Source organism: Dipodomys spectabilis, unplaced genomic scaffold (genome assembly GCF_019054845.1).
Source record: "Dipodomys spectabilis isolate Male_0828 unplaced genomic scaffold, ASM1905484v1 ptg000258l, whole genome shotgun sequence".
Taxonomy (NCBI): domain Eukaryota; kingdom Metazoa; phylum Chordata; class Mammalia; order Rodentia; family Heteromyidae; genus Dipodomys; species Dipodomys spectabilis.
The window spans coordinates 1,856,530-1,882,284 of record NW_024870935.1 but is presented as its reverse complement, the minus strand read 5'-3'; the positions used below and the strand labels follow the sequence as shown (position 1 = coordinate 1,882,284).

Here is a 25,755-nt window from a genome sequence, read left to right as displayed (position 1 = left end):
CTAACATCAAAAGGGCTAAGGGGTATGCGTGGCTCAGGTGGTGCAGTGTCTACTTAACAGATTCAAGGCCTGGAGTTCAAACATCAGCACTGCCAAAACAAAAACAGATGCTCCTGAATTTACACTGCAGTTATATTAAAAAAAAAAAAAAAATCAGTTGAGTGGCTCACGCCTGTCATCCTAGCTACTCAGGAAGCTGAGACCTGAGGATCACAGTTCAAAGCCAGCCCCGGCAGGAAAGTCCATGAGACTCATCTCCAATAAACCACCAGAAAACCGGAAATGGTGCTGTGGTTTAAGTGGTAGAGTGTTCACCTTCAGCCGAAGAGCTGAGGGACAGCGCCCAGACAGAGTTCAAGCCCTATGACCAACAACAACAACAACAAAAAATCAAACCATGGTACGTTGGGGACCAGTCTGTATAGGAAGAGACTGATTTTCAAGAGGATTCTTTTTTTTTTTTTTGGCCAGTCCTGGGGCTTGAACTCAGGGCCTGGGCGTTGTCCCTGAGCTGTTACTCAAGGCTAGGGTGCTACCACTTTGAGCCACAGCACCACTTCTGGCTTTTTCTGTGTATGTGGTGCTGAGGAATCGAACCCAGTGCTTCATGCATGCTAGGCAAGCTCTCTACCACTGAGCCACCTCCCAGCCCTCAAGCTGATTCTTGATCCAGGATGAGGAATTGTGCTGAGGACTGGGGGAGGAAGCCTTGGGAAAACCAAGCTGCTGCTACAGAGGCCTGGACACCACAGAGGAGAGAAAGGGGAAGAGGGAGAAGGTCATGGAGAGCCTCAGCCAAGGGCAGGTTCAAGAAAACTGCCGCCATGTGCAGAATGTAAAAGCCAAGCAGGCAGGATCCCACAGGCTGGAAGGAATTAAGGCGAGGTGTGTGTTGGTGGCGATACTGGAGCATCCTGCCTGTCCTGTCATCTTCACCTTCACCACCAGGGGGCGAACATCTACCACAGACAGAGACACCAGGCCAGGCTGGAGAGGAGGGAGGGAGGGAGGCAGACAGACAGAGGCCTATGGGCTTAGGCAGCCATGATCGTGTGCTAGGAAAAAGAAAGAAAGGAATTCGAACACAGAGCCTCCCATTATCTAACCACATGGATTGTAAGCAGAGATAGACTGGGGAACTGGGAACAAGAAATCGGGGTTCTGGTCCCATTGTGTCTTCCAGTTCCTTGATTTCCTTGTGTGGTTTGGGCCACGTCCTTTACCAGCTGGTAGCCTCGGTTTCCTCAACTATAAAACTCGGGTCAGGATGCTGTCCAAACTGGTTAATTATGTTTTTACCTCCAAAGCAGAGCTAGGAAGAGAACCTGGGATCCGAGCCATCTAGAAACAACCATTCCTGATGGAGACAGCTGTGGGCCGTTCTTTAGGGGTTAGGGGTGACCCTCGAAGGAGATTCTCCACAGGGTGGAAAAGACAACCATTGCTCATCCCCAATCTGTGCGGCTGTGTGTGTGTGTGTGTGTGTGTGTGTGTGTGTGTGTGTGTAGACACTGGTCCTGGGGCTTGAACTCAGGGCCTCAGGGGTTTTTTTTTGCACTCTACCACTTGAGCGACTGTGTACAACACTTGTGGCTTTTTGGTGGTTATCTGAGAAAAAAAGAGTCTCAGCCCTGGCAGGAGAAGAACCACCATCCTCAGATCTCATCTTCCTGAGTAGCTAGGATTACTGGAGGAGGCACCTGGTTCACAATGGGTTTGGACAGGTGACCAGGATGAAAGTTCAAGGAACACAGCACCTTTCTACTGGCTCTGCAGGCCCCGGGCAGGCTGGGCAGGCTGCTCTGGTCACTTTGACCGTCCAGCATCCATCATGCTTTCCTGCTCGTTGTCAGGTTGGAGTTCTGGCAGCTTTGAAGTTAGTGGCTCTTTTTATCAACTCCCTCTACTGTCCTGATCTGGGGAGTTCTTGGCATTTTGTTTGCTCTCCGCACATCAACCCCAACTGCAACCTATCTGGGGCCCCCAAGGAGAGGGCTGTGTGGAGCCCACTTGGAGTTTAAACAGCAATAATAACAACAACAAAGCTAGCATTTTAGGTTTCGGGGATAGGTACACAGAGCTTCAGGTTCTAAAGAACTATGTCACAGGAAGGTTCTAGCACATTTTGTTGGGTTGTTAGCAGTGTAGACGTCCATCGGCCTCTTGTCATGGCCTTGTGCTTGCTCAGGCGGGCACTCTACCACTTGAGCCACGGCTCTGCCCACGCGTTTTGCACTGATCGTTTTCAAGGCACCTCTGCACCAGGCTGGGACGGCTCTCCTGGCGTTCCCGTGTCGCTGGGGGAGACAGAGGTGTCACCAGCCCAGCCATTGGCTAAGATGGAGTCTCCTGATCTTTTTTTCACCAAAGCTGGCCTCAAACCACCATCTCCCAGGTCTCTGCCTCCTGATTCCACCAGTGCACGCACTGCGCGCACACACACACGTGCACACGCACGCACGCGTGTGCACAAGCATGCACATGCACGCACACATGTGCACACGCACGCACACATATGCACATGCGCACACACACGCGCACTGCATCCGTAAATTTGCTTTTGTCCATCGTGGGGCCCGAACTCGGGCCGGCGCCGCCCGCGCCCTTCAGCTCAAGGCTGGCATCTGTCACTTGTGGTTGGTGACTGTTCGCTGGAGCTAAGTTGGGGGGAGGGGGAGCTTTTCTGCCCGGGCTGGCTTCGAACCGCGATCCTCGGATCTCAGCCTCCAGGAGCCTGGGGAGGGGAGGGACAGATCGGGAGCTAACCCGCCCCCTGCCCGGTGCACAGACCCCGGACCGGGACGGGGAGCCGGGGGAGGGGAGCGCGGAGGCCCCGCCGACCCCGGGGCGCCGCGAGGCCGGGCGGAGGTGGGAGGGCGGCCGCGGGCCGGCGAGGGAGCGGGGAGGGGAGGGCGGGAGGCGGGCAGGAAGCGACCTGCGGGGGGGGGGGGGGGGGAGGAGAGGGGACGCGCGGCGCAGGCGCGCGGCTCCCAGTTCCCCAACGAGGGGGAGGGGAGAGGGGGAAGGGGAGGGGGGGGAAGGGGGGAGGGGAGAGGGGGAAGAGGGGAGGGGAGGGCAGCCCCCGCCCGCGGCGGGACCCCACCGCACGCCCGGGCGCGGCCACCCTGGGTGGGCGGCGCAGGCGACCTTCGGGGCGCATCGAGGATTCGGGGACCCCCCCATCCTTCCCCACCCCCCTGGGCCCTCAGCCCTGGGGGGCCTGGGCGGGGCCCGGCGCCCGCAACCCCCCTCCCGGGCCGGAAGGGGTCTGCGTGACTGGGGGCGGGGCTCGGGGCCGGACAAAGGCCGCGGGGGCGGGGCCTCGTGGGGGCGGGGCCTGTGGGCGGGGCCGATGGGAGGCGGGGGCGGAGCCTTGGGCGGGGCAGGGGCGGAGCTTGGCGGAGCCGGGACCACGGGGGCGGAGCTGGGGCCGCGGGGTTGGGGCGGGGGCGGAGTCAGGGCCGCGGGGGGGGCAGGGGGCGGGGCTGCGGGGGAGGACGGGGGGGGGGGTGCGTGAGGGACTTTGGCTGCAAACTTTTGTCGAGACAGAGAGAGACAGAGAGAGAGACAGAGAGAGAGATAGACACACACACACACACACACACACACACACACACACACACACTCACCCAGAGACCGGGTCCAGTTCCGGTCGGCCCGCCGCCCCGTCGGGGGGGGGCGTGCAGAACAGGGGGGCGGGATCCCCGGATCGGTGACGGTGACGGCGACGACGATGATGGACGAGCCGTGGGGCGAGGGGCGCGTGGCCCCGGACGTGCACTGCGCGCTGCGGGACAAGGTCAGTCCCCGGGCCGGGCCCGGCCGGACCCTCCGACGGGCGAGGCGGGAGCGGGGGGTCGGGGCTCGGAATCGGGGTGCTCCCGCGGGGAGGGGGTGCGGGGAAGGGGGAGCTTGAGGAAGCCGGGCTTTCTGAGTGGGAGGACCCGGGGCTGCAGCGTCCCCCCAAAAGCGTTCACCCCCTCCCTCCCTCCCCCCTCCTTCCTTCCCTCCCCCTCCCCCCAGGCACTTTTAAATGGCACCCCAAGGCGGGGTGCGCATCTCTGGGGATTGGATCCTCTGAGCGTTTAGATTTGCCTCATTAACTGAGAGGCTCCAGCTCGGTGATAGGGTTGGGGTGCGGGGGGACGGGGGACCCTGAAATTAAAGGCATCGTAGCTGTGAAGGGGCCCTTGGCGTGGGGTCCTGCAGGGACGGACAGTCGGCAGTGTATGTAGTGTGTACTGCCAGAGCAGGAGGGGACTCAACAACCGTGGAGTCAAAAGACACTGCAGAGCTGAAAACAGTTCACCTCCCGCCCGGGGCAGAAGAAGATGGGAAGGGAGGGCAGTTGGACTAGGTATCTGCCCCTCCATCTCAGGCATCTCAGGGTGTGTGTGTGTGTGTGTGTGTGTGTGTGTGTGTGTGTAGAGGGGTGCTTCTGGGCCTTGGGGAACGTGGGAAAAGCCCAGGCGCCCCCTCCCCCAGCCTTCTGTAGTCCTCCAGCCTGTTGTTGGATTGATCTGGGAAGGGTGGTGTGGGGAACTGGGGTACAGTAGAGAGGGGCTGGGTTTCTTGGGGGTGCACAGCAGCAGATCTATCCTCAACTCTGGAAGTTAAAAAAAAATTCAGCCTCGGCATGGTGGGTAAAGACGCATTCAGAAGGCCTCTGAGGAAGATCTTGGGAACCCCCCCCCCCCCTTTGCTTTGCCTTTTGTCTTGGTGTTTGCGTTTGCGGCAGGATCTCACTGTGTTAGCCCAGGCTGGCCTCGAATTCCTGGTCTTGCTACTTCACTCTCCCATGTGTCCGTGATTACAGGTATGGACCTCTACACTCCTCTGTCTTTGTCTTAAAAATTTGATGATTGGGGTAGTCCGGCATTCCCTGGTGTGCAACCTGGCTGTCTCACCATCTGCTTTTTTCTTCGGTCTCTGTTTCTGGATTTTTCTTCTTAAAAGGACACCCCCTTCTTGTAACGTGACCTGGTTGTAATGTAAGTACTGTTTCTAAGTAAGGTCACATTCTGAGGTTCCAGGTGTATAGAAAAGATAGTGTTGCCAGGTGCCAGTGAGTGGTTCATGCCTGTAATCCTAGCTACTCAGGAGGCTGAGATCTGAGGATCATGGTTCAAAGCCAACCTGGGCAAGAAAATCTGTGAGACTCTTATCTCTAGTAGACCACCAGAAAACCAGAAGTGGTATGGCGCTGTGGCTCAAGTGGTAGAGCGCCAGCCTTGAGCTGAAGAGCTGAATGACAATGCCCAGGACCAGAGTTCAAGACCCATGACTGACAAAAGAAAAAGAAAAAGAAAAGGGGGTGTCTTTCTGGGGGGACAGTGGGGTCCCTATGCAGACTCTATTCTGGCATCTGTGGGAACTGTAGCGTCTGCAGTTACTTAGGAGTTTTGTCTCCTGCAGAAGTCTCTGTCTTTACCAGCACAGTGCTTTTTATCTTCTCGACTTCCTGCAGTCCTTGACCTGGCTTAGCTCTTCCCATGTTCCCTAGCTCTTCCTGGAGTAGCACATTCTCAGCATTCGAAGAAATCCGTGCCCTGGTGGTACATGCCTATAATCCCAGCACTTTGGAGATGGACACCAGAGGATCAGAAGCTCAGAGGCAGCCTGGTGCATCCCCTTCACACACAGACACACACACACACACACAAACGATGCGTTCTCTGCCAACCCGGCCTGTCTATGGCACCTGGAGTGCCCAGGTGAACACCCAGAGCCCCTCCCTGTGGTTTGCATTCAGCTGAAGTGTGAAAGGAATATGAAGTCGTGTGACTGTGATCTAACACATTTGGGGTGCCACATGCTGGATATGTCTTGCCTAGGGGCCACCTTACCACCATCACCACCCCTAGTCCACCAGGCTCTGAACTCTGCCTGAACCCAGACCCTGGGTGCACTCCATTCATGGCCTTGGTTGCCTGTGGGCGGGGTCACCCATGCTCCCCTAGATAATCCCTCCCCAAGTGAGTGATCTTGGGATTCTCCCCCCCCCCTCCCAGTACAGATACCCAGGCTGGTGTACAGACACCAGCCAGGTGGCTGGTATCTTTTGGGGGGTCACCTCTGGCTGAGCCAGGGTTTCCACAGTGTGGGGCGCTGAGCTAAGCAAAAGACCAGGAGCCATTCTTCCTCTGTGCCCTCCTCTGTGGTAACGCTGCTGCGTGGTGGTTTGGAAAAACCAGTTTCTACCCAGAAAAGAAAGGGCGGACTTACCAGCCTAGAACAAAGTCCAGAGCCACGATCTCAGAGACTCCAGGCTGAGCTCAGATAACAGAAACTTGTAACGCCCCTCCCCAGCCTCTGTGGGGAGACTGCACCTTCTACCTGAATTTCATCTCCAAACCAGATGTAAAACTAGACTGGCCAGGAGCTGGTGGCTCATGCCCATCATCCTTGCTACTCAGGAGGCTGAGGGTTGCGGTTCAAAGCCAGCTGGGGTGGGAAAGTCTGTGAGACTCTTTATCTCCAATGAACCACACCCAAAAGCTGGAAGGGGAGCCGTGGTTCAAGTGGTAGAGCGCTAGCCTTAAGCAGAAGCAGCTCAGGAACAGCACCCAAGCCCTGAATTCAAGCCTCAGAAAAAGAAAAAAAGGACTTGCTTCCATGTCCTTTTCTATTTATGCTTTCCCCCCCATGTAATCTGCACTGCAATCGTGATGTTCATAAGCAGAAATAATGTTTATCTCCCTTTCCCACCACCACCACACACTGGGGTTTTAGACTGCTCTAGGGGTTTTGGGAGTACCCCCCCCACACACCACCAGTTCACCCGAATTTCATTGATTCACTAATTTATTTATTGGGCTGGTACTAAGGCTTGAACTCCAGATCTCAAGCTCTCATTTGTTTTTTTTCACTCAAGTTTGGTGCTCTGCTACTTTTTTTTTTTTTTTTGTCGGTCGTGGGGCTTGAACTCTGGGCCTGGGCGCTGTCCCTCAGCTCTTCAGCTCTAGGCGAGCACTCTACCACTTGAGCTACAGCACCACTTCTGGTTTTCTGGCGGTTTATTGGAGATAGGAGTCTCACGGTCTCTCCTGCCCGGGCTGGCTTTGAACCGTGATCCTCAGATCTCAGCCTCCTGAGTAGCTAGGATTACAGGCGTGAGCCACCAGCGCCCGGCTTGGTGCTCTGCTACTTAACCACAACTCCACTTCAGATTTTTTTTTCATGCCGGTCCTTGGACTTGAACTCAGGGCCTGGATCCTGTCCCTGAGTTCTTTTGTTCAAGGCTAGCACTGTACCACTTTGAGCCACAGCACCACTTCTGGTTTTCTGGTGCTTCGTTGGAGATGAGTCTCAGAGACTTTTCTTCCTGGGCTGGCTTTGAACCGTGATCCTCAGATCTCAGCCTCCTGAGTAGCTCGGATGACAGGCGTGAGCCACCAGCACCAAGCTTTTCCATCCAGATTTGTGCAAGATGGCTCTAGTGGAGACTCTGGACCCAGTCCCTTGCGTGGGGTGACACCTGGCGGGAGGGGCCTGTGGCTTCACGCGTGCACGCACACACACCACACGCACACACTAACACCACACGTACACACACCCCCGCCTGCACCACGGTTGGACTTGTGTGTGTCCGCTCAGACACACACTGACCCTGTGGATGTTTTCCTAGATGCTTGTGTGGAAGCTGTTTCCACAGATTTCACTCTTCTGCCTTTTTCCTCACACAAATAACCTGTGTTGATCTAGGAGGATTTTTGTTCGACCTCTCGGGACATTTTCCCAGGTGGATGTCTTTTGCAGAAGGAGAGTTCCAGTTTTATTTAATTAATTAATTAATTTATTTACTTCTGAGTCCGGTCCTGGGACTTGAACGCTGGGCCTGGGGCTGTCCCTCAGCTCTTCAGCTCAAGGCTAGCACTCTACCACTTGAGCCAAAGCGCCACTTCCGGCTTTTTTCTTTTTGCTTATGTGGTGCTGAGGAATCGAACCCAGAGCCTCATGCATGCAAGGCAAGCGCTCTACCACTGAGCCACCTTCCCAGCCCGAGTTCCAGTTTTATGTTTTGAGTTTTGGTTTGCTTTGGTTTTGGTGTCGGTCTTGGGGCTTGAACTTGGGGCCTAGGCACTGTCCTTGAACCTTTCCGCTCAAGGCTAGCACTCTACCACTTTGAACCACAGCTCCACGTCTGGCTTTTGGGTAGTTAATTGGAGATAAGAGTCTCACAGACTTTCCTGCCTAGGTTGAACCACAATCCTCAGATCTTAGCCTCTTGAGTAGCTAGGATGACAACTGTGAGCTACCAATGCTTAGCAGGATTCCAATTTTTATTTGTTTTTTTTTGTTTTTTTTGGGGGGGAGGTCCAGTCGTGGGCCTGAACTCTGGGCCTGGGCGCTGTCCCTCAGCTCTTCAGCTCAAGGCTAGCGCTCTACCACTTGAGCCACAGCGCCACTTCTGGCTTTTTGTTTATGTGGTGCTGAGGAATCGAACCCAGGGCCTCAAGCATGCAAGGCAAGCGCTCTACCACTGAGCCACCTTCCCAGCCCAGGATTCCAACTTTTATAACCATCTAGTCATTAAGGAGCCTGACCTGAGGAGCTCTGCCACAAGCCATGAGGCAAACTCTGTCTTGGGACATTCATATAAGCCCACCCACTTAGCACTGGACACCAGTGCCTCACACTGGTAATCCTGGCTAGTCAGGAAGCTGAAAGCTAGAGGTTGACAGTTTGAGGCCAGCCTAGAAAAAAAAAAAAAAAAAAAAGCACACAATTGGCTGGGAATATGGCTCAGTGGCAGAGTGCTTGTCTAGCATGCATGAAGCCCTAGGTTCCATTCCTCAGTACCACATACACAGAAAAAGCCAGAAGTAGATCTGTGGCTCAAGTGGTAGACTGCTAGCCTTGAGCAAAAGAAGCTCAAGGACAGTGCCCAGGCCCTGAGTTCAAGCCCCAGAACTGGCAAAGAGAATATAAAACAAAAACAGTAATGACATTCTGCCTTAGGTGTGCACGTTTGCTGAGTGCCTTTCTATGAGCTAATAAGCCCTCAGACACCTGCTTTGGGGGGGATGGGGGGTGGTTCTTACTTCTCTCCACTTTACAGCTAGTGGGCAGCCAGGCCCCTGGAGTTGGAACTGATGGTCAGCGGGCCACTAAGCGGTGTTATTATCACTGCCCCACGTGAGCCTTGGAACCCTGCGGGCGAATGTTTGGTAGAGGTTGAAGTCATAGACCAGGGCTCAGGGGAGCAGGTGGGGGGGTCACGTGACCGTGTGTTGCACACCAGGCTCACTTGACTATGGGTAAGGGGGATAGGAAGAGGGCCAGGAAAGCTGGCTTTGGGACATCCAAGCTCCCTGGAAGTCCACAGCTTATTCTGAGAGTGTGCCTGGGGCTTCGGGAAAATTGCCCACTGGATAGGGACCTTGGTTTCTGGATCCTTGTAACCATTCCGGGCGATGGTATCCACAGGGGCCGGAAGAGCAGCGCTGAAGAGGCTTTAGCTCATGGGAGATTTCAGTGTGGTAGGAAGCAACTTTGTAGCTATGGCCATCAGCACTTTTCACTGTGAGCATTGTTCTTGGAGAACCCCAGAAGGAAAGAGCTGGTGTTGAGCATTCTTGAAGGACACTAGATGGAGGGGAGGCTGTGTTTACTGGGTGCATGGGGGGGGCGGGGTGGGAAACTGTGGAAAACATTATGCACTCTATCTCCTTTGATTAGGAAGGTTACTTTGCAAAGATAAAGGACGGGGAACCAAACTGGCGAAGGTCCTGGCAGCCCCGATCAGTCAGTGCCTGTTGCTTCTATGCTGTAGCATTCTTCTCCCCACCCCCCCCTTTGGCTATAGGGTTGAACTCTAGGCCTTGGCTCTGTCCCTCAGTTCTTCAGCTCTAGGCTAGTGCTCTACCACTTGAGCCACCACATCACTTCTGGTTTTCTGGTGGTTCATTGGAGATAAGAGTCTCACAGACTTTCCTGCCTGGGCTGGCTTTGAACCTTGATCCTCACATCTCTCAGCCTCCTGAGTAGCTAGGATGACAGGCGTGAGCCACCAGCACCCGGCCTGCAGCCCATTTTTAACAGCTGCTGGGCATGAAGCTTTGTGGGAGGCACCATATTCTGAACAGAATCGTTCTTTAACCTTCTTGGACTGGCCGCTAGGCATCCATCCCTCAGACTCCAACTTGCAGAGGGCAGGAAGAGGCCGAGCTTGTGCGGGAAGCCTCTTTGGACTCTGGAGCAATCGCCCAGAGGAAGGAGGCGGGCTTCTGGGCCCTCTGGAGGGCCCCTCCCCCTGCGCTTTCTTGGTCTCCTCGGAGATTTGCAAGTTCCCATTTCCTGTCGGTTACTCACCCACGGTTACCAGGGTGTGTCTTCACATCTTGCCTTGATCAAAACAAATAAACTTGGCCAGTGATCCAGTATTTCAGATCGCCGTCGTTCAGGCTGGATATAGGAGCTATACGTAGATCTCTGCGTCACAGATGAAATTATCTGTCATAATGAATCCCACATATAGCAGAAGTCCCCGGGGGGGACGGGAGGTAGAAGAAACTGATTCTTAGGGAAGAAAACGGCCCCGCCTTCTTTGCCTTAGGGTGACATGTGCCTCAGTCTACCCAGTAGCCCCCCCCCCCCAGGCCTCCCCGGAGGATGCAGGTGCTTCTAGAGGACTGGGACCTGCTAAAATTATAGCATATAAAACATCTACATAGTGGGCCCTGGTGGCTTGCACCTGTTGTAATCCCAGCTACTCAGGAGGCTAAGACCGGAGGGCCAAAGTTCAAAGTCAGCAGAAAAGTCTGTGAGACTTCCATCTCCAGTTAACCAGCAAAATGTTGGACCGGAAGCCTGGCTCAAGTGGTAGAGTGCCAGCAGTCAGCAAGAAAACTAAATGAAAGCATGAAGTCCTGAGTTCAAATGCCAGTACCTGCACACACACACACACACACACACACACACACACACACACACACACAGATATTATGGATTAGATGGGGGTATACATGGGCCCAATTTCAGGGACTCTTCAGCAAGGGCATCCAGCTCTGGGCTCCCCAGGACTTCCCTGTGGGGGTTTCTAACTCCTCTTTCAGGCCTCTCCTAGGCTCCTGAGGCCCTGAGCGTGGCCTGTCACCTCAGAGTGATCCTCCCTAGTTAATCTCAGCAGCTTTTCAGCACATCTCCCTGTTCAGAGTCAGCAAATTGTTAGGCACCACGCCAATGATGGTTACCAATTTCTCCTTGCAGCTACACCAGAGTTTACCCAGCAGCAAGTACCCTAAAGCACTATGCTAGAGCAAGCTTTCTGGGAGAATACTACCCCTCCCCTCCACCCCAAAAAAAGAGGTGGCGTGGTTCTGTGGATCGGTAAATTTAACCCTGAATTTCCCAAAGCTGTGGGTTCTGCTGAGCGATGTTGCAGGCCTCCACGTAGACTCACGATGATTCCTTTCTACCAAGGAGCAATGTGTGGTACAAGATGTTTCCCAAACGATGGCCCAGAGAACCTCTTTCTCCAAAAGACCAGAGTGCCATGGAACCCACAGTGGGAAGGACTGATTTTACTCTGACTTACATACTTTGAATTCTTCTTTAGTTTTGTTTGTTTGTGGATGTTGTTTTTGCCAGTCCTAGGACCCAAACTCAGGGCTTGGGCGCTGTTCCTGAGCTGCTTTTGCTCCAGGCTAGCACTCTACCATGTGAGCCACAGCACCACTTCTGGCTTTTTCTGTGTCTGTGGTACTGAGGAGTCAAACCCAGGGCTTCATGCGTGCTAGGCAAGCACTCTACCACTAAGCCACATTCCCAGCCCTGTTTGTTTTTGTGCCAGTCCAGGGGCTTGAACACAGGACCTGGGGACACCTGGGTGCTGCCCCTGAGCTTTTCTGCTCAAGGCTGGCGCTCTACCACTTGAGCCACAACTCCACTTCCAATTTTTTTGGTGATTAATTGGAGATAAGAATCTCACGGGCTTTTCCTGCCTGGGCTAGCTTCGAACTCAGATCTCAGCCTCCTGTGCCTGCCTGTGTCACCCGTTCTTGTGGGCAGCTTCCTGCTGGTGTGTCAGAGTTTGGAGATGTGAGTGATGACTAAGCACCTGTTTTATGCCAGGAGTTGGGGGGGTCACGTGACTGGACAAGTTCACCAGCACCTGCATCCTGTCTCTACAGCCCTGTCCTTAGGAGGCTGATAGGCTGATGGAGAGGGGGGAAGGGAAGGCTAAAGAATGAATGAATGGACACACACAAAAAATCCCAGGTGCTTGAGGAGAGTCTGGCAGCGTGGCTCAAGTGGTAGAGCCTGCCAGCCAAAAAAACAAGCCTGAAGCCCTCGGTTCAAATCCTGGTACTGACAGTAGCAAACTGCTACGCTAGCCGAAGAAGCAGGGGTTTGGGGTAAGGTGGGTGATTTCTTGATCCTCGAACTTGTGGTCGGGTGCCCTGTACATGTGTCTATCTGCCTGGCGCCCGATGCAGCTGTGGCTGACAGTTCTGGACCTCACTCCCCGGCTCAGATGAGGGTCTCTACGAATGGAGGGCCCGGGAAGCCTGTGTGACCGGCCATCCCTCCCTCCTGCCAGGCCTACGCAGGTGGTGGAGGGCAAGGTCACCCTGACCGGCCGTTTCCTGCCTCTCTCCCTTCCCAGCTGTGGTGGTCAGGAGCACAGTGGAGGAATGCAGGCGTGCTGCCGTGGGGAAGGCAGGGCTTGTCCACTAGCCTGGCCCTTAAGGCCTTGCCCGCTAATTGGCTTAGAGACCTAATCACCTGAGGGCTGGGAAGGTGGCTGAGTGGTGAAGTGCTTGCCGAGCCTGCGTGAAGCACTGAGTTCCATTCCTCAGTACCACATACGCAGAAAAAGCCGAGGGGGCGTTGTGGCTTAAGTGGTAGACTGCTAGCCTGGAGCAAAAGAAGTTTGGGGACAATGTCCAGGCACTGAGTTCAAGCCCCAGGACAGAGAGAGAGACACACACACACTGACAGACAGACAGAAATAATCACCTGGCCTCAAAAACTAGACTGGAGAGGCAGGTGCAGTGGTGTATGCAGGAACAGTTGCCGTCTCTCTGGATGCAGGAAGAAGCTAAGGCCAGCATGGTCAATCCTTTGTCGTGTTGGGGTTCTACAGAGCTCAGGTTGATAGCTATCTGCCCCGCTCTGCAGCTGTTCTGTTCTGCTCCAGCTGTCCCCAATGCTTACAGTAGAAAGCTTGCTTCTTCTACCTTAGCCAAACCTGTCTGTCATCCTAGCTACGCAGGAGGCTAAGATCGGAGGATCATGGTTCGAAGCCAGCCCAGACAGGAAAGTCTGTGAGACTCTACTAATGAACCACAAAAGCCCAAAGTGGAATTCCAGCTCGGAAATGGCAGAGTGCTAGCCTTGAGTGAAAAAGCTAAGGGACCGCACCCAGGCCCTGAGTTCAAGCCCCAGGACTGGCACCATAAAACCGAGCAGACAGGTGACCAGGGCTGGCTTGTAGTGGACAGACTGCATGCATGCTGGACCCCAGCCTCATGGCCTTTGTTACCTGTAGGTACAAGATTGTGTGTGTGTGCGCATGTGTGCTGGTTCTGGGGCTTGAACTCAGGGCCCAGATGCTGTCCCTGAGCTTTTTTTTTTCAGTTATTGTTTTTATTCTTTTAAGAATTCTATTTATTTTGTGTGTGCATGTGGTACTGTGGAATCAAACCCAGGGCCTCATGCATGCTCATGAACTTTCCTGCCCGGGCTGGCTTTGAACTGTGATCCTCAGTTCTCAGCCTCCCAAGTAGCTAGGATGACAGGTGTGAGCCACCAACGCCCGGCTACACGCAGAATTCTTCAGGAGCTCGTGCTTGGGGAGGGAAGAAGAGGGAAGCGTCTGTAGTTTCTGAACTAGGCCCGTGTTCTGATGTCCCTGTCCACCTGCTCTGCAGGAACTGAAGCTGCCCGCCTTCCGCGCCCACTCCCCGCTCCTGAAGAACCGCCGCTTCTTCGTGGACATTGTGACCCTGCTGAGCAGCCACTGCCAGCTGTGCCCCGCGGCCCGGCACCTGGCCGTCTACCTGCTGGACCACTTCCTGGACCGCTATAACATCACCACCTCCAAGCAGCTGTACACCCTGGCCGTGGGCTGCCTCCTGCTGGCAAGTAAGTGGGTGCCCCTCTTTCTCTGCTCCCCAGTGCCAGCCAGGGTGCCACCTGCTGCTGCCTGCCCGGCACGGCTCAGGCCTGTACTAAGCTTAACATCTTTAGCTTCCCAGTGACAGGGATTTTGTTGTAGTTGTTGTCGGTCGTGGGGCTTGAACTCTGGGCCTGGGCGCTGTCCCTGACCTCCAGCTGAAAGCAAGCGCTCTACCACTTGAGTCACAGCGCCACTTCCAGCTTTCCTTTTTGTGGCTAATTGGAGATAAGAGTCTTGCGGACTTTCCTGCCTGGGGCTGGCTTCGAACCCGATCCTCTTCAGATCTCAGCCTCCTGAGTAGAGCTAGGAGTCTAGGCGTGAACCACCGGCTCCCTGCTGCATAGATTTTTTGAGTTTGTCTTGAACCCCTCCTGTCCACTGTCTTCGTTTTAATTAAAGCATTTCCTGTCTAGACAGAGAGTCTCTGCTTTGTCACCAATGTGGTGAGGTTTCCTGAGACACCTCTAGGAAACTCTGATGCTTCCTGACTGACTGTACCCACATAGTCACCCACATTCCAGAACCTTCTTCTGACAGTTTTTCTGCCAGCTTTGTCTTCTAGATTCCAATCAAAAGTGCCTTGTCTGCTGAGGAATTTAAGGTGTGTGTGTGTGTCTGTGTCTGTGTCTTTGTGTATTTGTGTCTCTGTGTCTGTGTATCTGTGTCTGTGTGTCTGTGTTCTGTAACTGGGACTTGAACTCAGGGCCTGACACTTGACTTTCTGTCCCAAGGCTTGTGCTTTACCACCTGAGCTACGCCACCACTTCCAGGAGTTTAAGGTATTTTTTTTTTTTTCCTCTGTAAGGGCAGAGAAAATTAGAAGATGTAAAAAAAAAAAATTCTGGGCCTGCTGGCACATACGTGTAATCCTAGCTACACTAGAGACAGAAGTTTGGAAGGCAGAAGTTTGAGGCCAGCCTGGGGGGGAGGGGGGAGGAGTAAGACCTCATCTCATCCAACTAGCCAAGCGTTGTGGTGTCCTGTGATCCCAGGTCTGCAGAAGGCTGTTAGGAGGAGGATCTTGGTAGGAGGCCGGCCCTGTAATCAGAATTTGAAGTGGAGATTGAGCTGTAGCCTCAGTGATGAAATGGGAGAGGTTTTATTTGTGGACTGGTGGTGTGCCCAGCGGTACTTCCGTTTTTTGTTTTTTCCACCTATTTACTCATTCTCAAAATAAGAGAGAGCGGTAGTATTTCCCCCCAATTCACAGAGAAGGAAACTGAGGCACAGTCGCCCAGCTGTGGAGCATCATGGGGCGGGGTGGAGGTTCTGGGGGGGTCCACCAGCTGGCAGGCGGTCTTTGTCCTTCGGCTGGTCACCAGAAGACCCAGGTCAGCAAATAGAGAAAGTGCTGAGACACCCCGGGTCCTTTGCCATCTGAGCCAGAACTGCATGACAGGCACCTTCTCCAGGCTCCCAGCAGGGCTTTGCACAAAGGATTCAGGCCCCTGCATCCAGCCTTCTGACCCTGCAACCAGAGGGTTTGCTGGACCGGTCTTGCTGTGCAGTCCTGAAGACCGGGTCCAGCCACTTTGGGGTAGGAAGAAGAGCTCAGACAGCAGCGCCCCTGCTCCGCACCCACCCAGGCCCTCTCCCACGCTGGCCAAGAGTCCAGACAATCCCAGCAGAGATTTGCGTCCCTCGGGAAGTAGAGCGCGGGGGAAGCCGGCAATGGGCCGTGGCCGCCATGTGACTGTCTCTCAGTCCCCGCGGGGAGAAGAGACGGACAGCGGCGGCAGCCTGTGACCCAGCTGGCTGGACGCCACCTCTGTCCGCAGTGAGGCATTTCCAGGACTTCCTCCTCCTGAAGCGGACGCCCTCCCAGCAGCCTCACCTCTCAGCTGCTTCCAGAATTGATTCAGCCTGGCAGACATGTGCTGGCATCCGTCCATTCTGCCACCAGACTACTGTGCACGCACGTGCATGCGCACGCACACACACACACACACACACACACACATATACACACACACACATACACACATTCATCCACTCATCTGTGAATCAGGCAGTGTTTAGCTGGAGCCAGCAGCTTTGTTGGTTTGTTTTTTGTTTTTAGGGCAATTGTGAGACTTGAACTCAGGCCCTGGGCGCTGTCCCTGAGTTTTTTTCACTCAAGGCTCGTGGTCTGTCACTTGGAGCCACAGCTGCACTTGTGATTTTTCTGGTGGTTCATTGGAGATGACACTTTCCTGCCTGGGCTAGCTTTGAACTATGATCCTCAGATCTTAGCCTCCTGAGTAGCTATAAGCCCCTGGCCCAGTTAATTTTTTTTTTTCTTTTTTATCAGTCATGAGCTTTGCACTCTGGGCCTGGGCACTGTCCCTGAGCTCTTCAGCTCCAGGCCAGCGCTCTACCACTTGAGCCACAGCACCACTTCCAATTTTCTGGTGGTTCATTGGAGATAAGAATCTCAGGGATGTTCCTGCCCGGCCTGGCTTTGAACCTCGATCTTCAGATCTCAGCCTCCCGAGTAGCTGGGATTACAGGTGGGAGCCACCGGTGCCTGGCCCAGTTTAAGAATTTTTTAAGGAAAGAAGTATAAATGTTGATGCTTGCTGAAGATGGGTAACACATCTTAGAGACTTGTTATAATGTTTTCTCTTCCTTTTTTTTAAATTTTAACTTTTCGTTGGTTACATGTCCAGAATAACTTGATCTTAAAAAAAAAGAAATTCAAGGGCTGTGGGGTATACTTCACACTCCTGAACTACCAAAAGTAAAAACAACGAGAAGAAAAGCAATTAAAGATGTCACTTCCCTTGGATATATATAATCCAGAGATGTCTGGAACCCGGTTTGGTCTGTGGTGGCCTAGTTCGCAGGACAAGTGAGTGGCAGAAGACAATACAGTCACAGACTAAAGAGGATGGCTGCAGGGGGGAGGGGGAGGGAGGGCTCTCTGGGACAGTTCTGGGGCGGAAAAGGTGATTCAGGTGTTTAAGACTATGCATGGGGGGCTGGGAAGGTGGCTCAGTGGTAGAGTGCTGGCCTAGCATGCATGAGGCCCTGGGTTCGAGTCCTCAGTACCACATGCACAGAAAAAGCCAGAAGGTTCAAGTGGTAGAGTGCTAACCTTGAACAAAAGAAGCTCAGGGACGGTGCCCAGGCCCTGAGTTCACGCCCCAGGAAAAAAGAGTGAAGGGGGGGGTGTTCCAATGGGGGGGGCAGCGCTGGCAGCCATTGGTGGGGAGCACAGACATGCAGAGGTGACCCCAGAATGAGAAGCGCTGAGGCTGGAGGGGCCCCTCTGGGCCTTGACCCCACCCCCACCCCCCACGGAGGACCAGGATGGGCTAGCCGGAGGCCTGCGTTTTCAGACTGTCCCTGGGAGAAGCGAGCTGCAGTGAGCTGGAGGTGAACCTGGGGGCTGTGTCCTTCGGGGCTTTTTTCCCTTCCCTGTCCTCTTTCAAGACACCTGTAGGGGCTGGGAAGGTGGCTCAGTGGTCGAGCGCTTGCCTTGCATGCATGAGGCCCTGGGTTCGATTCCTCAGCACCACATAAGCAAAACGAAAAAAGCCGGAAGTGGCGCTGTGGCTCAAGTGGTAGAGCGCTAGCCTTGAGCTGAAGAGCTGAGGGACAGTGCCCAGTCCCAGAGTTCAGGCCCCACGACCGGACCCAAAAAAAAAAGACACCTGTAATCAGGACGCCCCGCCCCCCCCCCCCCCCCCCCCGCCCCGGGAACATAAGCCTCCATCCCGAGGACAGTGGGGAAAATGGAGGGTTCTTTCACATCTAGAGGGCTGGGTGGGGTTGGCAGGGTCATTCTGACTCCAACCTGGAGGCTGTCATGGGGAGGAAGTGGGGAACCCCATTTGTCCCCCTCCAGAGCCCGGCTTGCTCTTGCTGACCTCTCTCTCTGGTACCTTCGGTTGTTACAGAGCTGAATTCATGGATGTGACCCACAGAGAGGTGGTGTGGCCCGGCCAGGGTCACACAGCAGAAATGACAGTTGCGGGTGGAGCGGGGTGGGGGGGTACAGAATTCAAGTTCAAGGTTGACATGTTGGATGTCTATTATCCCTGGGCGATCCAGCCCATCTGCTGCTTGCTAGTCTTCTGGGCATCCTGGGAGTGAGTAGATCTTCTAGTAACTTCTTGCCTTCTGCTCCCACAGGTAAGTTTGAGGACCGGGAAGACCACGTGCCCAAGCTGGAGCAGATAAACAGCACGCGGCTCCTGAGCAGCCAGAACTTCTGCCTCACCAAGAAGGAGCTGCTGAGCGCCGAGCTGCTGCTCCTGGACGCGTTCAGCTGGGACCTGAGCCTGCCCACGCCCGCCCACTTCCTGGACTACTACCTGGCCGCCTCGGTGAGCCACAAAGACCAGCACTGCCACGCCTGGCCCTCCCCCTGCGTCCGCAAGACCAAAGAGTGCCTCCGAGAGTATGCGCACTACTTCCTGGAGGTCACCCTGCAAGGTGAGCCCAGCCCCGGGCGTGGGGGGGGGGCGCTGCACAACCATGCCACGCCTGCTTCACCAAGGTGCACGCCGTTCACCATACCACGCAAACGAAATAGCAGACCTCTCCAGAAGCCGCTCCTCTGCAGAGCTCCAGCCCCCTGGCTGTTTCTCGAGGGGAACCTGCAGTGTTGTGGAGCCTGTGAGTCTCTAGACTCCAAGCTTAACTCATTCCTTTTTGTGTGTGTGATTGTGGGGCTTGAACTCTGGGCCTAGGCGCTGTCCCTCAGCTCTTCAGCTCAAGGCGAGCGCTCTACCACTTGAGCCACAGTGCCACGTCTGGTTTTCTGAGTGGTTTCTTGGAAATAAGAGGCTCACAGACTTTCCTGCCCAGGCTGGCTTTGAACGTCAGTCCTCAGATCTCAGCCTCCTGAGTAGCTAGGATGACAGGCGTGAGCCACCAGCACCCCGGCTTCATTAATATTTTAAAAGACAAAAATTAGGCTGGAGGGGCTGGGAAGGTGGCTCAGTGGTAGAGCGCTTGCCTTGTATGCATGAGGCCCTGGGTTCGATTCCTCAGCACCACATAAGCAAAAAGAAAAAAGCCAGAAGTGGCGCTGTGGCTCAAGTGGTAGAGCGCTAGCCTTGAGCTGAAGAGCTGAGGGACAGCGCCCAGGCCCAGAGTTCAGGCCCCACGACTGGACCCCCAAAAAAATATATTAGGCTGGAGAGATGACTCAGTAGTAAGAGCTCCTGTCTGATACAAAGTCCTGAGTTCAGACACCCCAGTTACCACCACTAAAAAAAAAGGTGGAAAGTTGGAATAATTACAGTGCGTGAGCAATTTAAGAATCGAGGTTCAGGGCCAACCTGGGCAAAAAGTGAGACCTCATCTCAATCAGTAAGCCAGGCGATGCACACCTGGATTATGCAAGAGGTGTAGGTAGAAAGCCGGGCGCTGGTGGCTCACGCCTGTAATCCTAGCTACTCAGGAGGCTGAGATCTGAGGATCGCGGTTCAAAGCCAGCCCGGGCAGGAGAGACCGTGAGACTCCTATCTCCAATAAACCACCAGAAAACTGGAAGTGGCGCTGTAGCTCAAGTGGTAGAGCGCTCGCCTTGAGCTGAAGAGCTGAGGGACGGTGCCCAGGCCCAGAGTTCAAGCCCCATGACCAACAAAAAGAAAGGAAAAGAAGATTTCTCTACATACCTAGGTAAAATATCTGCTTTTGTTATGGATATCACACTCAGACCTGCATTCAGGGCCCACCCCCCAGTGCCTGCTACAGACCAGGCTCTCAGTGGATCAGCTTTAGGCAGACCTCAAAACAGGGCAGATGTTTTACAGTCCTGGGGCTTGAATTCAGGACCTGAGCACTGTTTGGGAATTTCTTTTGTGCAGGGTTAGTGCTCTACCACTTAGCTTTTTGGGTAGTTGAGTGGAGATAAAGAATCTCACAAGTTTTCCTATCTGGGTTTGGCCTCAAACTGTGATCCTCAGATCTCAGCCTCCTGAGTAGCTAGAATGACTGGCGTGAGCCACCGGCGCCTGCCCCCAGATGACCTTTTGACAAGCCCACCTTCCAGGCTGGTACCAGAAACCCCACACTGAGAACCCAAGCATTGAGGCCCTCTTGATGAACATCGCAGTTTCTCATCTCCCATTCTGTTCACAGAGGGGCAGGCTTTGAACCCAGCAGGCTTTGCGCCCTTCACCGGTGCACCTGCTCTCTGGCAGGCAGGAGGCTCCGCCCCCGGAGACTTAGCTCACACTCCTGATTCTCTTCCAGATCACATGTTCTACAAATTCCAGCCATCCCTGGTGGCTGCCGCCTGCATCGGGGCTTCCCGGATCTGCCTGCAGCTCTCTCCCTACTGGACCCGAGACCTGCAGAGGATCTCAAAGTACTCCCTGGAACACCTGGCCACATGTATCGAACTCCTGCTGCTGTGAGTGTCCACCCCCACAGCTTCCTGTTTCAGAGACGCTATCCATCCGCTTGCCCTTGAGGACAGACTCGGGACGTTTCCTGATGGCATCTCCAGCTCACTTGTCTTAGAAAGCAAGCATAGCGACTCCTGATAGAAGTGCGGTTGGGGAACTGCCTGTTTCTCTTTGGGGGTAGCTTTGGGTTTGTTTTTTAAAGTGAAGGGTCAAGGTTGGGCATTGATGGCTCACGCCTGTAATCCTAACTCCTCAGGAGGCAGATCTGAGGATCACAGTTGGAAGCAGCCTGGGTAGGAAAGTCTGTGAGAGACTCTCATCTCCAGCCGAAAGCCAGAAGTGGAGCTGTGGTTCAAGTGGTAGAGTGCTAGCTTTGAGCAAAAGAAGCTCAGAGTAGTGCCCAAACTCTGAATTCAAACCCCAGGACTAGCATACACACGCGTGCGCGTGCGCGTGCACACATATATACACACACACACACAGACACACACACAACCACAAGGCTTGTTTTTAGATTAGGAAAGCCCATTGCACCCCTCTTTTTTTTTATTTTGAACAGTCCTGGGACTTGAATTCTGGGTCTGGGCACTGTCCCTGAGCTTCTTTTGCTCAAGGCTAGCACTCTACCACTTGAACCACAGCACCACTTCCAGTTTTTTAGGGGGTAGTTTATTGGACATAAGAGTCTCATGGAGTTTCCTGCCCAGTCTGGCTGTGAACCATGATCCTCAGATCTCAGCCTCCTGAGTAGCTAGAATTATACGTGTGAGCCACCGATGCCTGGCCTGTACCCCTCTTTTTATGTGGGAACACATAGGCCCCCAGTGGTCAGCTTGCTGGGTGTCTGAAAGCTAAGGAGTCACATGGCTGGGGTACAGCAGGCCCTGAAGGTCTAGAATTTAGAGGCTGCTCTGGGCTCATTCACATAACCAGAGTACTTAGCTGTGCTAGGTACTGGGTCCAAGCAGAGCCCCACATTATCCTCTGGGTGTTAACCACTGAAATGGAGGTGGTACAGGGACTGTGGGGTGAGCTTAGCCTAGTCTTGGGGGTTCCCAGAGTTCTCTGCTGGAGGCAGACCCAAGCTATAACGTGAGGATGACAGGCCGACCACCCCACCCTGGGTAATGGCCTACGAGTCTCTGGTCTGAGAGACTGAAAACCTGAGTCTTACCTGAGTCTTCGTTTCAGAACGTACGACAACACTCTCAAGGATGCCGTCGCTGCCAAGAGCCAGGAGTTGGCCATGGTGCCCTGCACGCCCCGGGCCCCCACCCAAGTGCTCTTCCAGCCCCCCGCTTACGCTGACCTCAGCCAGCCCACCACGGCCACGCTGGCCAAGATCCACAGCCCTGGGCATGACCTGTGCCTGGCCTACTGGGACTCGCTGCAATCCCACCCCCCAGGGGGCGTGGCCTCCTCCGGGCACACCTCCTACCCCGCCCTCCAGCCCCTGGACCTGTGCACCGTGCCTGTGCCCCCGTTTCTCAGCATGCACATGACCATCGCTGCTGAGTCCAGACACTGCCTGGCGGCTGCCTACGAAACCAACTGCTCTGGCACGGGCCACCTGTTCCCCGCGGGCTGTTTTGACAGATAGACCTCGCTTGGGCCACCTGGAAGCCAACACAGGGGACGAAGCCTCAGCCAGGGGAAGCTATCTGCACCTGAGTGGCCATCCCCCAAGAGTCGGGTGGCCCAGGACCTAAAACGGACCCATGGCAGAACATGTAAATCAGTCCCTTCCAAGCACAAGTCCAGGGAACAAGACAGAAAGACCCGAACTCCTCACAGCACATGAAGCACACGGGCTGCAGCCTCCGAGACTGCATCTGTTGTTAACATGCCTGGCACCAGTGGCTCATGCCTGTAGTGCTAGGTACTCAGGATCGTGAGGATCTGAGAATCACGGGTTCAAAGCCAGCCCAGGGCAGGGAAGTTCTTTCTTATGTCCAGTTGATCCCACCAAAAAGCCAAAAGTGGAGCGGTCATCCAGGTAGTAGAGCACTAGCCTTGAGGGGAAAGGCTTGGGGACAGCACCCGGGCCTTGAGTTCGAGTTCAAGTCCCAGGATTGGCACCAAAAAGTAATATATTTTGTTTGTCTTTGCTGATGGCAGCTACAGCACTGGAAAGGAGAGGGCTTCCCGGCATGGCTTCGGGGGTCACTGGAAGATGCCCGTGTGGCTGCTGATTCCCACACCAGCGTCATACAAGACGTGTGTATTTGTGGGTTTGCAGAGACACCCGCCTCCTGAGTCCCACTGGGGAGCTGTCGTGGCTTTCATGGTTGAAACCTAAAACCTTCTGTTTGATGTTGTTGACCTTTTAGATCTTTCACATGCTGCTGTGTCCTGAACTGATCTAGCTTCCTCTTCCGCAAATGTCTTGTTTACACGAGGCCGTATCAGGGATTTTGTGATACTGGAAGATTCCTTTGGAGAATATTTTAAAAATGTTTATTTGTTGGTTAATTGCTACCCTGACTACTGCGAGGCCAGGTTTAATCCAGCTTGTGACCCACAGACCCTGAGCTCCTTTTCCAGAAGCATGTGTTTGGCAAGAATCCTATCCCAGGCTCTCCCTTCTAGAACATTCCACGTCTTGGATTTTGTGTTTACCTGGAAAACTTTCACAACCACCCAAAGAGAAAAAAGATGGCTGTAAGGAAGAGGAAACTTCGATACAAGCAATCCCTGTCTCATTCCCATCATCAGAAGGGTTAAACCAAGACCCAACTTTGAGTTTGGTCAACAGTAAAAGATACTGTGGAATAATAGCTCAGAGTACCTACATTTGAGGTGTCGGGAGCCTTTGTGGTATACATCCCAAGCATTGATGAGCAAGAGAATGTCTCAGATGGAAAGCCAGGATCAGGAGGTGTTGAGCATGAGGAAGATGGTGATCAGGTGCAATATGTTTGTTCTGACTTGCTGCTCGTGCCTTGCTGTGGTTGGCTGTGCGAGCCACATTCACCCGTCAGAACTGTGACATGTGAAGGACTATAGAAGGAAAAAAAACCACATTTTTAAATACCATCTTGTACTGAGCATCAGTAGCTCTTGCCTGTCACCCTAGCTGCTCAGGAGGCTGAGATCTGAGGATCACAATTTGAAGTGGGTCAAAAAGTCTGTGAGGGGCTGGGAAGTTGGCTCAGTGGTAGAGCACTTACTTGCCTTGCATGCTCGAGACCCTGGGTTCGATTCCTCAGCACCTCATAAGCAGAAAAAAAAGCCGGAAGTGGCACTGTGGCTCAAGTGGTAGAGCGCTAGCCTTGAGCTGAAGAGCTGAGGGACAGCGCCCAGGCCCAGAGTTCAGGCCCCACGACCGGACCCAAAAAAAAACCAACCAAAAAGTCTGTGAAACTCTTAATGTCTAATTAACTGGCAAAAAAAAGCCAACCAAGAGCATGAGGACCTGAGTTCAAGCCTCTGTACCAACACACACCTACACTCATAAAAAGAGCCCATCTTGTTTGTGTGGATGTATTTATCAGTCCCAGGGGATCGCTGGGAAGGCAGCCCCGTGTTGCCACGTCGGATCCAAAGGTGACTGAGCAGATGCTCTCGCAGTAGAAACACTAAAGAAGGCGCTAAAACGTGGGACGCTGGACACTACACTAACATAGGAGCCTGCACGTTCGTTTGTTTTCCCTTTGCCAAGTTCCTTGTATTTATGGATGATCTTTGGATTCCAAGTTATTGTATGTTTGTTCTAGGAGTGGGGGGGGAACCAGGCTGGCTGAGGTGCCAACTTTGGAGGAAGCCAAAAGACACCCCTGAAATAAACACATGGCCCCACTACCCCGTCTCAGCTTTCTGCCCGAGTTCTCCCTGCTCCCTGAATCCGCAGTGAGGGTCTTCTCAGGGTGAGAGCAGGAAGGCTGTGGGGCTCGTGGGGTGAGCAGCAGTAAGATGGGCTCCTTTGTCCTGGTTTGAAGCCAGCCCGGACAGGACAGTCCTTAAGACTCTTATCTCTAATTAATCACAGAAAAAAAAAATCCCAGCAGTAGTGCTGGTGGCTCAAGTGGTAGAGCACTAGCCTTGGGGAAAAGTTGCTTAGGGACAGCGCCCGGCCCAGAGTTCAAGGCCCAAGACCAGCAAAACGTGTGTGTGTGTGTGTGTGTGTGTGTGTGTGTGTGTGTGTGTGTGTGTGTGAGTGTGTGTGTGTGAAGACATGACTGACTTTCAGGAATCAGTTTGTGTCATTGTAGGGTTTGTCAGGTCCATAATATGTGGGGAGTCAGGAGATGGTTATCTCCAGTTAACCAGCAAAAAGAAAAAAAAAAAATGCTGGAAGTGGAGGCATGTCTCGGGTTGGTAGAGTGCCAGCCTTGAGCAGAAAAATCCAGGTGAGGGCTGGGAAGATGGCTCAGTGGTAGAGCGCTTGCCTTGCATGCCTGAGGCCCTGGGTTCGATTCCTCAGCACCACATAAGCAAAAAGAAAAAAGCCGGAAGTGGCACTGTGGCTCAAGTGGTAGAGGGCTAGCCTTGAGCTGAAGAGCTGAGGGACAGCGCCCAGGCCCAGAGTTCAGGCCCCACAACCGGACCAAAAAAAGAAAAGAAAAAAGAAAAATCCAGGTGAGAGCTCGAGGCCCCGAGTTCAAGCCTGGCATGATAGTACTGGCAGAATAGAATGCTTTGAAGCAGAGAAAATGTGTTGGCTGGGCAGGTGGCTCAGTGGTAGAGTGCTCACCCAGCATGCATAAAGACCTGGATTCGATTCCTCAGCACCACATAAACAGAGGTGGTGCTCTGGCTCAAGTGGTAGAGTGCTAGACTTGAGCAAAAAGAAACTCAGAGGCAGTGCCTACGCCCTGAGTTCAGACTCTAGGACTGGTAAAAGAAAAAGGGAAGGAAGGAAGGAAGGAAGGAAGGAAGGAAGGAAGGAAGGAAGGAAGGAAGGAAGGAAGGAAAGAAATAGGCCAAGTGCTGGTGACTCATGCCTATAATCTTATCAAATTAGGAGCCTGGTATCTGAGGACTGTGGTTTGAAGCCAGCCTGAGCAGAAAAGATCAGGAAACTTATTAACCACCCAAAAGTCAGAAGTGGACTTGTAGCTCCAGTGGTAGAGCACTAGCCTTGAACAACAAAAAGGTCAGGAACAGCACCCAGGCCCTGAGTTCAAGCACCAAAACTCTCTCCCTCTCTCCCTTCCTCCTCCCCCTGCCCCCCCCCCCCACAATGAATGCAATACAGCCAATGGAATATAGCCTCGCTCATTATGGAGCCCGTCAGCGCCATGCTTTGAGGAGAGGGCCTCTCAGGCCTCTGCCCTGCCTTGGGGC

At 53.9% G+C, this 25,755-nt stretch overlaps 1 protein-coding gene across 1 annotated transcript; it reads left to right on the top strand.

Annotated features, from left to right (window-relative positions):
- Window positions 1–3,702: 3,702 nt before the first annotated feature.
- On the top strand, window positions 3,703–22,493 carry Ccnjl (cyclin J like). The gene is made up of 5 exons (XM_042699582.1): window positions 3,703–3,799; window positions 13,878–14,091; window positions 18,242–18,544; window positions 20,315–20,474; window positions 21,661–22,493. The coding sequence occupies exons 1-5, from the start codon at window positions 3,734–3,736 to the stop codon at window positions 22,067–22,069; spliced, it is 1,152 nt and encodes a 383-aa protein (XP_042555516.1). The 5' UTR covers window positions 3,703–3,733; the 3' UTR covers window positions 22,070–22,493.
- Window positions 22,494–25,755: the final 3,262 nt, after the last annotated feature.